General features: G+C 55.7%; 1 protein-coding gene across 17 annotated transcripts in view; it reads left to right on the forward strand.

The window, feature by feature from the left end:
• WNK2 (WNK lysine deficient protein kinase 2) overlaps positions 1–16,954 on the forward strand; it is a 116,107-nt gene that overhangs the window by 42,382 nt on the left and 56,771 nt on the right. For 15 of the 17 annotated variants that reach the window (XM_081066065.1, XM_081066076.1, XM_081066068.1 and 12 more), the window contains exons 8-19: positions 920–1,202; positions 4,442–4,644; positions 6,480–6,611; positions 6,917–7,105; positions 8,332–8,883; positions 11,143–11,436; positions 11,957–12,006; positions 12,822–12,990; positions 13,078–13,194; positions 13,531–13,701; positions 13,963–14,008; positions 14,463–14,582. In XM_081066065.1, coding sequence (XP_080922191.1) covers positions 920–1,202; positions 4,442–4,644; positions 6,480–6,611; positions 6,917–7,105; positions 8,332–8,883; positions 11,143–11,436; positions 11,957–12,006; positions 12,822–12,990; positions 13,078–13,194; positions 13,531–13,701; positions 13,963–14,008; positions 14,463–14,582 — 2,326 coding nt within the window. The remainder of the gene's footprint in view (positions 1–919; positions 1,203–4,441; positions 4,645–6,479; positions 6,612–6,916; positions 7,106–8,331; positions 8,884–11,142; positions 11,437–11,956; positions 12,007–12,821; positions 12,991–13,077; positions 13,195–13,530; positions 13,702–13,962; positions 14,009–14,462; positions 14,583–16,954) is intronic. The other 2 variants (XM_081066073.1, XM_081066074.1) reach the window with 2 other exon arrangements.

Below are 16,954 nucleotides of genomic sequence, written 5' to 3' on the forward strand. Positions count from 1 at the left end.
TCCTGGTTCTGCATGCGCGTTCGGTCGGGGTTGCCCTCAGTGATCGGTTCAGAAGCACATCTGTGTATTGTGCACACGTTACGCTGTATGCACACGCGTCTGTCGACATCTGCGTGTGTTTGTCTGTTGTGCATTGAAAGCTGCGAGTTCACACAGTTCCCCGACTAGCACCACAAGATTCCTTCTCTGGTTTCTCACTTTCCACGTGGGGATGCCATGGTGACAGAGAGCAGCCTGGCTTCCTCCTGCTGTCTCGTGGTTTGGCCATGAATATCCTTGGAGAGAGCCGTGATGTTTCCTGGGGAGCCTCGGCTCCTTACGCATGCTCCCAAATGCTCTGTTGGGTAAATCAGGCTCAGAATTTTGCCTGCCATGGTTCATACCTTTTCAGTCTCAAGTTACAGAATGTGCTTCTTTCCCGGTCTCCCTGACTTCTAAGAGAAGGCCACGGACAGCAAGGGCTGCGGATCCCTGTCCTTGTTGTCCCTGAAAACACAGACTGAGCCAGCACCTCCTTCCTACCCTTGGGCAGCCTGGCCGTGAGGCTCTGGGAAGCCCCTAGGGCCCAGCTGACGAGCTGCTCCAGGGTGAGAGGAAGATTAGGGTCCCCTCTCCTTACCCAGCCCATTGTTAAGAGCACCTGCCATGTCGTCATTATCTCAGGAGTTGTTCCAGGAGCTGGGTCAGTGCAGGTTTGGATGGTCACTCTCCCGGTGGGTTTATAGTTGATGGCTGGAGGGTGTTTCCTTATGGGGTGACGGAGGCATCCCTGAAAGACAAGGGTGAAAATCCCCTGAGGAGGGGATTTTCAGCAGAGATTGCATGAGCCAGAGGTGCCAGTGCAGGCAGCAGGGTGGGCCCAGCAGTGGGATGTGCAGGTGAGGGTGGTCCCAGTAATGACAGGTGACTCCCTTTACAGATTGAGTCGGGGTTCTTTCATGAGAGCGACGTGAAGATTGTGGCCAAATCCATCCGCGACCGTGTGGCCCTGATCCAGTGGCGGCGGGAAAGGATCCGGCCAGCGCTGCAGCCCCAGGAGCAGCGGGAGCCAGGCAGCCCCGACAAGGCCAGGGGCCCACACGTGCCCCTGCAAGTGCAGGTGACCTACCACGCACAGGCCGGGCTCCTGGAGCCCGAGGACCCTGAGGCTGACCAGCACCACCTCCCCACCGCGCTGCCGACCAGCGCCACCTCCCTGGCCTGTGAGTACCGCTGTCCCCCATGCCTGCCCCGGCTCACCCTGCAGGTGTGGGCAAGCCTTCTCGGGGTCATTGGGAGCGTCCCCAGTGTTACAGAGCACAGACCAGAGGGTGTTTAAGGCTTGCCCCTCAGGACAGTTCGGGACAAACGTGCAGACGGACCCGGGACCTCCTGTGCCCCTCAGGACAGGTGGGGACAAACGGGCAGGCAGACCTGGGACTTCCTGTGCTGTGAGCCAGCGGGATGCAGTGGCTCAGTTGGCCGCTCACCAGCCTGGAGGATGTTAGTCTCAGCCACATGGCTGCCTGGCTCGGTGTGGCCACTGCACCCGTGAGAGAGTCTGTGCCAAGACACCTGTGTTCTGGGGCTGCAGGTGGAGCAGTCATGCTGCTGCGACCTTTGCTTCCGGGAGTGTGCGTCCCCAAGATTATCTCCCTTGCAGTGCGGACCCTTTGGGCCTGTTGCCTGTTTCCCTGGGGTGTTGCTGAGGGGCGGTGGGATTGCTTTGTACCTGGCTTCATCTCAGAGCACCGGAAGTCGGAACCCAGTGTCGTCTGCACGTCTAGCGGAAATGGGTCCTGCCTTTGCCCTCAGTGTCCCCAAATGCAGCTGTGAGCTGAGGACGGAGGCCGTGGCCTATGCTGTCTGTCTGAGAAAAGTGTGCAGAAAGCTGAACAGCCTGCTGAAGCCACTGTTTCCGCGTGATCACGTGGAAAGACAGAAATAGTTTAATTTGTTTAATGGCACGCCCTTCGTGTGTCGTTAAAGTAGCTGAACGTCCTTCAGAGTCGGCTGTTCCATTTAAAAGCAGTGGCTGGCTGTCACTTGGAGACGGTTTGCTTAGTGTTTACTTCCTTCCGATCTGCTCAAGTTTGCTTTGGAGAATAAAATTGCTGCATTATCGTGTTTCATTTTCTGATAAACCAAAAATACTGATTAAAGAGCATAAACTTTTTCTAGGAAACAGCACTGCACACTTTTAAAATGTAATTGTTAGTCGAACAATTTCTAGGACAGGAATTAAAACATGTGTTTTGGTTGCACTTTGGAGGCACAGTACGGACCTAGAATAGGCCCTGCTCCAGCTTTGACCCATTGTGTGCACAGAACGGGCTCAACAGACGAGTTCAGCTCAGGGTGGTCATTCTGTCTGCAAACAGACCCCTTCCAGCTCAGAAGGATTCTGCATGCTTCATGCTGCGGCTACACTTCTCTGCCAGGAGAAGTGAATGTTTTATGGATAAAGTGTTTTTACCCATTGATTGTAATTTTTTAAAAATAAGTAACATTCACATCATATAAAATTCAAAAAGTGCAAGATGGTGAACAGCAAAAGTCAGTTACTATTCTTCTCTGGAGGCCACTGATGTTACCTGTCCCTTAACTGTACCTTTTTCCAGAGAGAGCCTACACATGATTGCTCACACACACACGTGCACACATGCACACGTGTGCACACATGCACTCCTGCCTCTGTGCCACAACCCAGCGCACCCTGTCACTCAGCCTGTGCGCAGCTGTCCTCTGGCCACAGTGCCTGTGGATGGATGGCTGTGCTTCATGGAGGTAACCTAATGGGGATGCCAGGCTGTGCACGTCACGAGAGAAAGGACCTGGCCTTAGGTAACAAGATTGGCACACACGCACGTTCATATGTCGGAAGGTCCAGCAAACATCACATTTTATGAGTCTCCATTACATTTTCTGCTATGAAACTACCCACCACAATCCACATCAAGCTCAGTGAGGGGGCTTGGCCTAGCACCTGATGACTGCAACAGAGTAATTAGTAGGTTTAAAAGCAAGTTTTTAAATCAATTTTTAATTATACAAATAATAAACATGTACACTTAAATAACTTAAAATGTTACATGTACAGTTAGAGTTGGTTTATGTGAAATTTGTAAGCTCTGTACCCATTCTCATGCATTTTCTCTCTCTCTCTCTCTCTCTCTCTCTCTCTCTCTCTCTCTCTCTCTGTCTCTCTCTCTCTCTCTTTGTGTCTGTGCTTCCGTCTTGTGCAAGCACACTCTCTGTCTCTGTCTTCGTCTGTCTGTCTCCTCTCTCTGTCTTTACTTCTCTCTCCCCTTTCTTTGTCAGTGGAAATCACTACCAGACACCTCATTAAAAACCAGAGCCATTTATCTAATTGGTTTTGCACAATCAAATCTCAACATTCTTATGTCTTCCATGGTTAAAATAAGTTCTGATCAACCCTGGGGAAAAATTATTTTGATGCAAAGCTGACAAGATTCCCTTTTATTTTAGTTGTTTGAAGTTGCAAAGGGACATTATGCTGAGAATCTGAAACGTGGTTCCCTGTAGGAATAGCTTGGTGTTCATAGGTGACAAATCATAATGTTTCTGAAGCTTTAGAATCTGGAAGCAGTAAACTAGAAGTGCCATTTCAAGTAGGTTTTTGTTTGTCACTCTTTACTCGCAGGACAACACAGGTGATCTGCCTTCCTTTGTGCTTTTGGGCAGATGAGCTGTGGGCTCTGTGGGTCCTGTCCTGGGGGCCGCTTGCCACTGTGGCCACTTTCACTGGCCATGCTGGGCTAACTGCCTGAGGCCATGGGGCCTCTGAGTCCCCTCTCATGGCCTCTCTGCGGGGTACAGGCCTTGTCAGCCCCATTTGTCAACCAAGTTAGATCTGGCATATGATATGACCCAAACCCTCTGGGTTTGGACCCAGATCTCACTGCTTCAGGCTCTTTGCCATGGTGAATAAAGGTGGTCAGGGTCCGCCCCACGCCCCCATGTGATAACTGTTTCTTCCACATGACTGGAGCGCTTCCTAACTTGGACATTCCATTGGCCTCCCAAGACCCTTTGCTCCATTGACGAGTTGAATGATGGTCACTGTCAAGTACAGGTTGGGTGCCACATGGGGTCCCCGTCTAAGCCAGGGAAGCAGCTGTCCTGCCTATGAGGCCTGTGTGAGGTGCCCCCCTGGGGCCCGGGGTGACCTCAGTGGTGCCACACCCCTCTCCCCCCAGGGCCATCTCTGGGTGGTACAGTTAGTCCCCATACTGCTCTGTAGTCGACTGTGTAAAATGACCCACATTCAGTACTTATGTGATCTGGAAACATAATCAAGTCTTTGTTTTGCAGAAGAAAACATACGGACGAGTCAAGCGTTCGTGTGTGAGCCCACGTTTGCGTCCCCCGAGTCTTGTGTAGAATGCCGTGGGAGTGACGTTTGGGTGCTCCCTCTGAGCTGTGCCTTTGTTCTCCCCAGCTGACAGCACGTTCGACAGCGGCCAGGGTTCCACTGTGTACTCGGACTCGCAGAGCAGCCAGCAGAGCGTGGTGCTGGGCTCACTGGTGGATGCAGTGCCATCCACTGCCCAGAGCGTGTGCAGCCCCCCAGTGAGCGTGAGCGATGGGACCGCCTTGCCACGTAGCCTGCCCTCGCTGGGCGCCTACCAGCCTTCCGTCACGGTGAGTCAGCTCGGCTCTCGCACCAGAGACCCTCGTGCAGTCTGTGATGGACTATCCAGGCTCTGCTGGCCTGTGGTCAGTTCCTGGCCACACAAAAGCAGGCCCATGGGAGGCCCATCCTTGTCAGTAAGTGCAGGGCTGCAGGCTGGCGCAGGCTGTGACCTACCGTGAGAGAGCTGCCTGGTGAGAAAACAAGCAGCCAGTGACACCCAGTGCTTGCAAAGCTGTGATGAGCTGCCAGGGTCCCACTCTCAGAGCCGTGCAAAGCTGGCATCATCTGTAGTAAGGAAACCTTTGATTTTGTCTGTTCAGCTTCCCTGAGGGGGTGGCACCTGTCCGCCAGGTAGGAGGCAGCTGTTAAATGTTAGAGGTATAGACGAGGCTGAATCGTGGGAAACGTTTTCTGTGTTGTTTGAGAAACTGGATTGAAAGGGCCTCATGCTTATACCTGTATGTGGGATAATGGGTAAGCCTAATAGGCGAAATGGAAATGGCTAGATGAGAGGGTCACATTTGACATTTGTTTTTCGATTCTGATTTGTTTTTCACTCCGAAGAAAGTAAAACAGTCGCTTGCTTCGCAGCCCCAAGCAGTGAGAAGTTGGCCTTGAGGCAGGCAGTGGAGTGGGGTCCAGAGACAGGTTAGACCCTGAGGCCCAGAAGCGGGCCAGGGCTTGGTGCCCCTGCCCTAGGAGCTGCCCGCCTGCCTGCTGCCTGGTGCCTTGGGCTCCCTGGCACACTGCCTTCCGGGCACTGCAGCCTCGGGGCGCCTTGCTCTCTCTTCCCTCCCCTGAGGTCTGCTTGGGATCAGAAAGTCCCTTTGGAAAAGCAGTTGAAGTGTTTGCCACTGCTGATCAGAGTCCAGGATTCACTGGCAATTTGCCTTTGCAGTTTTGCTCGTTTCACGAAATGAAATGAAATATAGTTTTAAATGGCAGGAACAGCTTTTAGGAAAAGGCCCCTTGCTGCTCAGTGGTGTTTCTTAACTTTTGGTTCACCTGTGCTGGAGGTGAGCTGGAGCGTCCGACTAGGTGTTCCCTTCCTAGTCGGAAGGGTGTGCTCTGTCCATGTTGGCAGTGCCCGGCCAGTCCCAGCTTCCGCGCAGACGGAAGCCCGGGCACAGGGAGGTCAAGGGCGGGCCGGCCAGACCACTCAGCTGGAGCATTTTTCCCATCTTGCCTGTTTACATCTTGGACAGAAGGGTGGGGCCTGGAGGGGTCCCGAGGGCACGCCCAGAGCTCCTGGGGAGGGTTGCTGTGGTGAGCCGCCCCTGGGACCCAGTGGAGGACAGAGGGCTTGGGAGCAGAGCCACTCTTCTGGGACTTAATGTGCCCATGCGTGAGGGCTCACGTCTGTGGCGCCATTTCTCTCCTAGTGTCCGAGTCACTGGAGACCTCGCCTCTGGAATACTCCTGCATCTGGTGCATCTGGTGCCCGCAGTTTGTTCCCATGTTTCTGTTTTCTATGAACGTATCACATGCATACATGTGTATAGTACTATAGACAAGAAGCACATACATTTGTATCTTTTCCCCAGTGAGGGATATAACAAGCATTTCTCCATGGTTTCACAAAGCCCTTATAATGATTTTTTTCTCATGGTTGCATCACATTCTGTGGAGCTGATGTTCCAGAATGTTCTCTGGTTATGAATTGTGGCCATTCTCGGCTTAGGGGCCACCACATCTTGCTTCTGCTGATTCATGTTCTTAGGAAAAGCATCCCTGGCAGGACTGGGCATGGGGAGTAAGAGATGGGTCCCTGCGCTGTCACGTGTGTGGCTGGGTGGGGGTCTTCACGGCAGCCGCTGAGCTTGGCCTCCGCTGCTGTCTACAGCCTGGCGTGTCGGTGGGCCCTGTCCTGCCCCTCACCCGAGCTCCACTTCCACAGCAGCATTTCCCGGAGCCAGCCATGAGCTTCACCCCCGTGCCGACTGGCCCAGGCCAGCCTATGCCCTCTGGCCACCAGGTGAGTGCAGGCTGCCCCTCCCTGTGGCCGCCATGGGTGCCTCAAGCTGCCCTGACCATCTGTGTTGGCTGGTTTGGGCCCGGGTGCTGAGGGGAGTTAGGGCGGGTCTCTTGTGGCTGTGGACCCACAGCAGTTGGAGGGGCCTCGCTCACATACAACGATTCTCCCAAGTCTTCGTGTCCTGGGCTCCTGCTGGGTGGGTGTATGTGTGCGCATGTGGTCGTTGATTTTCTCTGTCATGTCTCAGCACCTGGGGCATCTCTCAGCAGGACGCTGGTCTAAGAGAAGCCCCCTCTCTCCTCCAGCCTCCTCCGCTGGCCCAGCCAGCACCCCTGCCACAGGTCCTGGCCCCGCAGCCTGTGGGCCCTCTCCAGCCGGGGCCCCCCCACCTGCCTCCGTACCTCGCTCCGACCTCCCAGGTGGCCCCTGCTCAGCTGCAGCCCCTCCAGATGCCACCCATGCCCCTGCAGCCACTCGCTCAAGTCCCTCCGCAGGTACCTCCCCACTCCTGTCTTCCACCCCTCTCCCACAGTAGGGCCGCGGTGCCCACCTGCCCTGTGTCTATCTCAGGTGTGTCCGGCATAGGCTACGTTTGCCTGACTCAGGTACGCAGATACAGTCACTGTCTGTCCTTAGAGCCATCTGAGGCCATGTTGACCATGGTCCCTTGGGGGCGGGGGAGGGCACTGTGTGACCAGTGACACTTGATACCATATGGTTGGTCCTCGGGTGCCGTTGCCCAGGCTAATGCCATTGATGGTCATGGGGATGGTCCCGTCACAGTTGTCTCGGGACAGTGATGGAAGCGCTGCTTCATGAAGAGGGTGTGAGTGTCCCTGTGGTTCACCCCGCCACCCAGCGGCTCTGACCTGTCAGCTGTTCCCTGTCACCTGGCCTGTCCTCGCCATGTTGTGTGAGAGTCACTTTCATTGTCCAGTTAAACTACTGCCTTGCTTATTGGTGGTCATGGCAGTTAGTGGCTTTTCAGATATACAGAAGTCGATTTGTACATTTTCACTGTCTTATAATCACACAAAGGCACTTACGTGGTGCTCACGTGCCTGTCACCAGAGAGGCTTTACTTTAAAGAGAGAACTTTCAGAGAATCTGCTGCAGTGTTTCAAGCGTGGGATCCAGATACTGGGAGTTTCCAGGGTGGAAGACCGGACATGGAAGGTTTGGAAGCTTCCACTGTGGGGAGATGCCCTCCCCCCGGCTGAGTGGCACGGCCAGCAGCAGGGGCTCAGTGATACGCTTTCCCCAAGAGAACCTGCCAGGGAATTTGGTCTCAGTGTGAATTGATACAGATTAGGGAGAATCAGGCAAAGTAATTTCAGCTGTTGGGGCCCTGTCTGGTGGCTCTCTCCATCCTAGTCTTTGTGAATGAAACATGCCAAAGCTGTGAAGCTGGGGGTCACTGCTGTGACTGCTCGCATGTGAGCTTCCTCTGCCATCTTCGGAGCCACCCGGGGTCCCTCTATGGTGGTACTGAAGGGAGCTCCCCCAGGTTGTTCCTGTGCCCATCGCTCTCCCGAGCCTTCCGCCTTTCCTTCTCTGGTTGAACATATTGTGCACCTGGTTCCATTTAAATTAGATGTACATTTGAGTTCCTTTGGCAGCTGCATGAAAGTGTCTTGGGCAGAACCTGCGGGGGGTGTGGCTGTTCTTGCCCAGGGCAAGTGTGCCTCCGGTGGGGCTGACATGCTTATGTCTCTTTCAGATGCCTCCACTTCCTGTCATCCCCCCCGTCGCTCCACTGGCCACAGTCGACAGCCTCCCTGCAGCCCTCCCCGACCTGCCGGCTGCCAGTGGGCCCACTGTGCCTCCCCCTTCTCAGTATTTCTCTCCGGCCGTCATCTTGCCAAGCCTCCCACTCAACACCGCCGCTCCCCTGCCCGCGTCACCGGCCCTGCCTCTGCAGACAGTCAAGCTGCCCCACCCCGCCGGGGCCCCTCTGGCCATGCCATGCCGGACCATTGTGCCAAACGTGGCAGCCGCCGCCACTGCCATTCCTCTGCTGGCTGTGGCCCCACAGGGCATGGCTGCCCTGTCCATTCATCCTGCCGTGGCCCAGCTCCCGGCCCAGCCCGTGTACCAGGCAGCCTTTCCACAGATAGTGCCCAGCGACGTCCCGCCTTCTCCCCTCCACACGGCACCGAGCCTGAGGGCCACCCCTCCGCAGCCAGCACCCCCAACGCTGTCACAGCCCCACCCGCCAAGCATCACCCACCTTCCCGAGCAGATAGCTCCTGCCACTGGGGTGGGGAGCCAGGTAATGCACCTGCTGGGGGCCTGCCCTCTAGGCACTGGGAGACCCGGTGGCACCCAGAGATGTGAGGGGTCTGCAGGCGTCTGCTCCTTCTGAACACCTTGGTGGGGGGCGCGGGCCGAGTGGGTACGGACGATCAGGCGCCACGGTCCTGCAGGCTTGCCTTCGTCTCCAGTGTGGGGATGTATGCTGCCCCTCCCACGTCTGGCACATGTCAGGAGCCACGGGATCAGGGTGGCAAAGGTTCCACCGTGGGCTCTTCCCAAGGGTCAGTAGCAGCTGCTCGTGGGGGGGGGTCTCCAGCCAGACTGGGGGTCACGGCACCTGCCCTCATATGTGGCGCCTGGCAGTCTGTATGTGGCTGTCAACTTCTCTGTGGGTGCTGGGAAGGCTCACACTGCCTGTTGTTTGTCCCCTCCCAGACCCCATGTCAGCAGCCAGGGAATGGGGTTCCAGGGTTCTCAGAGGGGAGGGGGGTTCTGTCAGTCGTGGGCTGGGCAGTGCTGGAGGCACGTGGCTGCTGGTTCCAAGACAGTGATGGCAGCCAAGGATGATGTCCCAATCAGGCGGGGGTCTCAGGTGGCTTGCCAGGCTGACTGCTGGGAAATAGGGACACTTGCCCTGCTGGATGGGCTGGCCTCGTGGTGGCTCCACAGCCCCCACGTGTTTCAGAGTGTCAGGGCTACTATCCAGCCTGTGTGAGGACAGGAGTAGTGTTGGGGCCTCTTACCCGGGCTCCTCTTTCCAGGGCAACCTCTTACCTGAGGGGGTTCTCACCTGGGCACCTTCTCATCTGGGCACCCTTCCACCTGGGGGCCTCTCACCTGGGCACCCTCTCACCTTGGCACCCTTCTACCTGGGGGCCTCTCACCTTGGCATCCTTCCACCTGGGGGCCTCTCACCTGGGCACCCTCTCACCTTGGCACCCTTCTACCTGGGGGCCTCTCACCTTGGCATCCTTCCACCTGGGGGCCTCTCACCTGGGCACCCTCTCACCTTGGCACCCTTCTACCTGGGGACCTCTCACCTTGGCACTCTTCCACCTGGGGGCCTCTCACGTGGGCACCCTGTCACCTGGGCACCCCTCACCTGGCCCCACTCTGGCTCTAAACCTCAATAGCCCTGTGTCCATGGGCACCATCCTCTGCCTTTTAAAGCTCAGGTTCCTCCTTTGTAAGGTGGGGCTGATGCTCCCGTTTGATTCTGTCAGGAAGATTCATCGCACACCTTTCCAGGGTGCCAGCCCTTAGCTCATGGGAATTACTCCAGCCTGACTAAGACATCATGTCCTGAGTGTATGTAGATGCTGGACATGCCTCTTGCTGTCTTCCCAGAAGGGATTTGTTTTTGGAGATGGGAAGGATGGTTTCTGTTGATTAAAAACAAGCGTGGGGAGGCACAACAGTCCCGTATCCCTATTGAGTGAGCACCTGGACAGCCTGTTACTCAGAGTAACTCCCACTCGCAGGTCAGGGCCTTCGGGAAAGCTGAGGCCTGCTTGGAGGCCTGCAGCATCAGGGCCTGGGCACTTGGCTACCCACGTTGGCCTGGCACGTCATTGACATTGGGTTGTTTGCTCAGCCTGTCGCTGGAGAAGGCACTGTGCACTCAGAGGTCACCTGCCAGGCCCAGGGCCTCCCCACTGCCTGGCTAGTGGAGGGTCCGGTCCAGGCTTTATTGATGGGCTGGGCTGGCTGCCCCACGGACTTCCCTGTAGCTGACCCGTCTTGTGCCAGCAGGCCCAGCGGGGGGTTGTTCTACTTCTGACTTCAACCCTGAGCTGAGGCAGAATGGAGCCTCCTGCCGTTTCCGGCCTGTCAGCCTCTCCGCTGATAGTTTTTAAAGAGGGAAGAGTAAGGAGTCAGTCCTACCTCCCAGGTTGCCCCACGGGGCCCCCTCCTCAGGAGGAAGAGTTGGGACAGCATGCAGTCCAGCCCGTGTTGGTGCTGCTGAGTGACCACACTTACGGCGTTTCAGCCTGACTCAGCTAGAGGTGCATGAGTGATTGTGGTTTTAGGTTAGATTTTACACAAGTGTGGACTCAAGTGCCTGTTCTTATTTGTGTCTGCTAACTGTACAAACGTTCTCTGAGGCCAGGCCTTGCTAGTGGGGGGGCGTGGGCGCACTGGAGAGACACAGCTTGACACCCGCAGCCCAGGTGTGCTCCCTGCCTGGCGGGACAGGGAAGGGCCTGCATTGCCGCAGGGCCCCTCAGGGACAGCAAGGCACCCCGATTTGCATCCTTGCCCTTTGTGCCCCCAGGTCCTGCTTGGCCACCCACCTCCATATGCCATGGACATCACCGCCCAGGTCCACACGGTGCCCACTCCAGCTGCCGTCCTCTCCCCACCTCTGCCGGAAATAGTGCCGCCCGCTGCCCCTGAGCTCCTGCCTCAGCTCCCCAGCTCCCTGGCCCCTGTGATGGTGGCTGCTGCTCAAAGCTTGCCCGTGCAGACCACTGCGCTCCTGCCGCCTTCTAACCTACCACTGCCCAGTGGGCCTGGGCTCTCCAGCTCCTGTCCAGCTGTCCAGATGACTGTAGAGCTGGCCCCTGAGGTGTGTGCCCTCCCCACGGGGCTAGGCATCCAGCGTGTCACCCCGATGCCTGGCCCAAGCATCGCAGCAGTCCCCCTTGCGGTGCCCTTGGGTCTTAGCCCCAGAAGTCAGGTTGCGCTGGGGAAGGTGGAAGCTGTGGGTGCCGTTCTTCCTTGCTCTGCCGCCATGTCACACTTCCCTTAAATGCGCATCCAGGTGGAAGGGGGCTGACTTTTCACAGAGATTTAGAGTGCTTTCCCTCGGAGGTGATGGGAAGGCCTCTGCAGCAAGCCTTCCTGGATGCATGTGCTACCTCGTAGGGATGATCAGAGTGGGTTAGTGTGTTTGAGAAGAGGAGGGCTCCAGAGTTTAGGAACCCACTTGGCTCCAATGAGATACAAACCCTCACACCCGCCGCCCTGTCATCAGACGGGAGCGGGCAGAGGACTGGGCTTTGGAGGTGGGGAGACAGCTGGCCGCCTGTGGCTGTGCCGTGGGGAATGTCCTGTGACCCATCTTCCTTTCCATGGTTTTGCTGCAGGAGCAGGCCTCACAAGACAAGCAGTCCGGTCTCCTGCAGAGCTGTGAGAGGTAACGGCTCGGCTGGGACGCATGGGGGTGTTGTGGGCCCACATGCCAACTCAGCCTGCCTGCTGCCGGGGTGCAGGGAGCCCGCCTCACTCGCCCCCACGTGTCTGGGCTGCTAACAACATTCCCTCGTGCCGAGCCTGACTTGGGGGAGCCTCAGGGAGCTCCTCCGGGGTCTTTGTCACCACTTGTTGAAGTGTAGTCTTTGTCAGACACTCCCAGCTGTGTTCGAGGTCCTGGCGCTGGTCTGTGGTACCGAGAATGTTCCAGAAGGGAGAGTCAGCAGGTCCAGGGGGTGGGAGAGGCTGGGAGGACAGGGCAGAGTCCAGCGCGCACCTCGGTGTCTCCCAGCCCTGGGACATGTCGTGTTGGGCAGGGCCTGGTTGTAGGAAGTGACCCTGCGTCCCGCCTCCCTGTGAGTCAGCACCGAGCGCACTGCTCTGTGCTCTCTGCAGCAGCCCCTCTGCTTAGCATATTCCCATTGCTGTTGCACAGATAGGGAGACTGAGGCACGGGTCACAATTGTTTCTTAATCCTGATGTTTACCATAAGCAGGTTGGCTGCTTCACAGGTCAGGAGGCTGAGAGAACCCAGGTCTCGGGTCAGAAAGCCCAAGTGTCCCTGACAACCTTAGTGCCACCCAGGATTCTGAGAAGGGGCTGCAGGCTTGGGAGCTCTTCTGCTGGGCATGGGTTTTCCAGCTGAGCACACTCAGATGCTAGAGCTTCTGGTTGTTTTCTGAAAAGCCAAGCTTCTCATGTAAGGCCAGCTTGCAGGTCGTTTCCGTGGGCTCAGTAATATTCCTGGTTTTCCGGCAGCTACGGAGGTTCCGATGTCACTTCTGCGAGGGAGCTGAGTGATGGCTGTGAGGGTGCGTTTGGTGGGGGGAAGCTGGAAGGCAAGCCCACCCGGAAACATCACCGAAGGTCCACACGCACACGCTCCCGCCAGGAGAGGGCTAACCGTCCCCGGCTGACCATCCTGAATGTGAGGAGCCCGGCGGGGCAGGCTGGTGGGCGCAGGACTGGCTGGGAGTGGTCTCCTTTTTGGTCTCACTGCTCCAGTGTCCTGTAGGTATGCAACACGGGTGACAAGATGGTGGAGTGCCAGCTGGAAACGCACAACCACAAGATGGTGACATTCAAGTTTGACCTGGATGGGGACGCGCCCGACGAGATTGCCACGTACATGGTAAGTGGGGATCCTGCTGTGTCAGTTGAGTCAGTGACTTCCCTGGTTGGTGAGGCTGTCTCCTCTGTGTCCCTTGGGTCCTCAGCTGCCAGCCCCGCTGAGGGAATGTCTGTGGCCAGCCTTTCCTGTCCTTCAGCTGTGCTGGCTTGTCACCCGGTGGCCTGCTTCTCAAGCCATAGGTGTTCCTGCTGAGCTGTGCAGCCCGGGCTCGGGGATCAAGCCCCCTGGCCATGTCTCACCTCTGGGGTTTAATACGGAGCAAAACTCAAGCAGACCAGTCCGTGAAGACCGGGCAGGTCGCAGCGCTCCCACGGCAGGGCTGCTGTGCTCTTGCAGGTGGAGCACGACTTCATCCTGCAGGTTGAGCGGGAGACATTCATCGAGCAGATGAAGGACGTCATGGACAAGGCGGAGGACATGCTCAGCGAGGACACGGATGCCGACCGTGGCTCCGACCCTGGGGCCAGCCCACCGCCCCTCAGCACCTGCGGCCTGCGCCCTGGGGAGGTGAGTGGGCCTGCGGGGTCGCGGGAGGCCCAGGGCCTGCTGACTCCCAGCCACAGGCTGTGAGAGCAATGCTGGGACATCACGTGCCTGCCGCAAGAGCCCTCAGCGTGTGCATTGTGGGGAGGACGCGGCAGGAGGTGGGCGCCTGTGTCCAGTTGGAAACACCCGAGCTCCGAGGCCTTGGGATGTCGGGGGGCACCGAAGTGCTCCCAGTTCTTGGTGCACACAGTCTGCTGATTTCTGACCGTTTACCTCCCTCAGGAGAGTCGCCAATCCCAAGCCGACGCCCCGGTGTATCAGCAGAACGGTATGTCTGCCTCCTGGGCCACCCCCACCATGCTTGCCCTGGAAACAGCACTTCTGTCTCCCAGCAAGCATTTGATAAGAGCCCCACTGAACATATTGTTAGGGGGTTTGGCTGTCACATGGGGGCATTGTCAGAGCACCACCACCCCACCACCCTAGGACGGCCACTCTGTCTGTCCCAGGTGTGGACTTGGCTGCTGCCTTCTGGTCTCTAGGCCAGCAGTATCCCTTCCCCAATGGTACCTTATGTGTCGTAGGAGCTAAGCCTATGCTGGGGGTGCTTGCAAGGGCCTCCGGTGGCCACGAGGAGCCCCGAGTGGGCTGCATAGCCCCTCACTGCTGGGAGATGAGTTCCCTAAAGCCTCCTGTTCCTAAAGCCAACAGCGAGGGCCATGCCGGCCTGGGAGGAACGCGCTCAGTCTCACCAGCTGTTTCTGTTTCTGTCTTGTCCTTAGTCCTACACACTGGGAAGAGGTGGTTTATCATCTGTCCGGTGGCCGAACACCCTGCGGCCGAGGCCCCCGAATCTTCACCTCCACTTCCTCTGAGCTCCCTGCAGCCAGAAGCCAGCCCAGGTAGGAGCAGCCAGCACCCCAGGCTTGCCTAATAACTCCGCCCTGCTCCTTTGTCCCGTGTCTCACTCCGTGTTACCTTGCGGTCCTTAGCCTGGCTTTCCTGGACTCAGGGTTCACTGGCCAGCCCGTGTGCACAGCACAGTGAAATGCAAGGGCCTCGCCCTGCGGGGCCATCCCAAAGCCCCAACAGCCTACGTCACTGCATCCCTGTCCAGGTTTCCTACCAAGTGAGCCACGTTCAGGCAACACTCAGGCCTGGGCTTCCCGGGCCCCTGTGCTGTGCACAGGTGTGTGCTGAGACGGCTCTGCCCTCGCGCTTTCTTACCGGTGTCGTCTCAAAACACGTAACTCCTCGTCCTTACGCTCTTCGTGGCCCACCTGCAGGGACACCCTGCTTGTTTTGGGGTGGGGTGGGAACGTCCCTTGTAGAGATGAGACTCTGATTTTAAATTGTCACCAAGGAAAATGACCGTGGGATGTTGATCTGTATCTGTGTTGCAAGGACAAACCCGTAGGCTTGCCCTTGGGGCTGTGGGTTAACTCTTGATTTTGTGGTTCCTCGGGAGGCTGAAAATAATCACTTAAACAGACTTAGCTTTAATTCCCTGGAAGTTGGCAGGAAAAAGTTGCCGATTATTTAACTTGACCTAATTTATGATACCGTAGTCCTTATTGTCTGCATTTCCATCTTCTGTGGTGTAGTTGTCTGCGTGCAACCGTGGTCCAAAATATTAAATGGAAACTCCCAGAAATAAACAATTCGTAAGTTTTACATTGCACTGTTCTGAGTAGCGGAATGACATCTTGCACTGTCCTGCTTCCTCCCACCCAAGTGTCCAGCCTCTCCACACTGTAGATGCTGTCTGCCCTTAGTCATTTAGTAGCCGTCTTGGTTATCAGATTGACTGTCACGGTATCACAGGGCTTGTGTTCAGGTCACCCTTATTTTACTTAATAGTGGCCCCAAAGCACAACAGTAGTGATGCTCGTGATTATGGCCGAAGAGAAACCTGTAAAGTGCTTCTTTTAAGTGACAAGGTGAAAGTTTTTGACTTAATAAGAGACTAAAGATCGTATGCTGAGGGTGCTAAGATCTATGGTAAGAAGGAACTTTCTATCCGTGAAGTTGTGAAGAAGGAAGAAGAAATTAGTGTGAGTTAGCTGGAGACCACATTCACATAACTTTAATTACATTGTTATAACTGTTCTATTATGTTATTGTTGTTCGTCTCTTGCTGCACCTAATTTATAAATTAAATGTTACCATAGGTATGTGTGTAGAGGAAAAAACAGTATATCCTGGGTTCAGTAATGACCCGAGAAATTACTCTGGTGGTTTCAGGCATCCACTGGGGGTCTGGCAGCATATGCCATGCGGAGGGACTACTGTACACTGGTTAAAAATATGTGTAAATTAGTTTTAATTTTGTACCATGTATTTCCAGTGACTTACATGCCTTTGGAGATTCATTCCCATGGGGAAAGAGTCAGCCTAATAACCCCCAGCAGAGCCACAGGCAGACTTGGTGACCTCTGGTAAAGAGCCAGGCCTAACCTGGGCTGAGGGGTTAAGGGTGAAGCAGCACTATCTGCAGTGGCTTAATTTTAAAATAAGAATGTGCTTATATATTACTTTATGATTTTGATACATATTCACCCAGTTAATTGGGGAGAAAAAAAACCTTATAAAATAAAGCTAATCTTCAGTATGATTTAACAGTTAAAGGATATGCTTGGAGTTAAACCCTAGTTCCTTCATCTGTGCACCAACTTCAGGAAACCTTTCTTTATAAAAAACGATAAAAGAGGTGGCCAGTTACAGGGATGGCAGACCTGTTAATTTGGGTTAACCGTTCACTGAGGTTGACAGGAAAAGTTGGATGAATTGTAAAGATCATCTTCTTGAAGGTATTCAGGAATTCTGAAGACTAGACAGTTACCAGGCTGGGGTCCGGAGGAGGATGGAGACTCAGGATGTGGCCCAGTACTCGTCTGTTTCCCTGGGGGCATTTTCCATTCCTGCAGGCGGAGAGGCTGAGTTTTGAGGCTTCAACAGCTCACCTGGCTAGAGAAAAAGGGGCTCAGAGCCCTGGGCCTGGTGGCTGGCCTTGCTGGAGTATAGTGCTGGAATAGGAAGGGCTAGCTGGAATTGGGCCAGGCAGAGAGAGGAGCTACTCAGAACACAGTGCCTTCCTGAAGGCAACCTTGGAATGCCATGTGCTTAGGTGGAAGCCATAGGTTCTTTTTATAGGAAGATGACACCATTCTGGACACTACATTAGCAGCACAAACAATTTTGTAAACACAATATTCAGCACATAATAAAAAAATGACTAGGCAGAGAGTCCTGGTTCTGGGTAAGATGGTGCATG

The sequence above is a fragment of the Rhinolophus hipposideros genome, assembly GCF_964194185.1.
Source record: "Rhinolophus hipposideros genome assembly, chromosome: 11".
NCBI lineage: Eukaryota > Metazoa > Chordata > Mammalia > Chiroptera > Rhinolophidae > Rhinolophus > Rhinolophus hipposideros.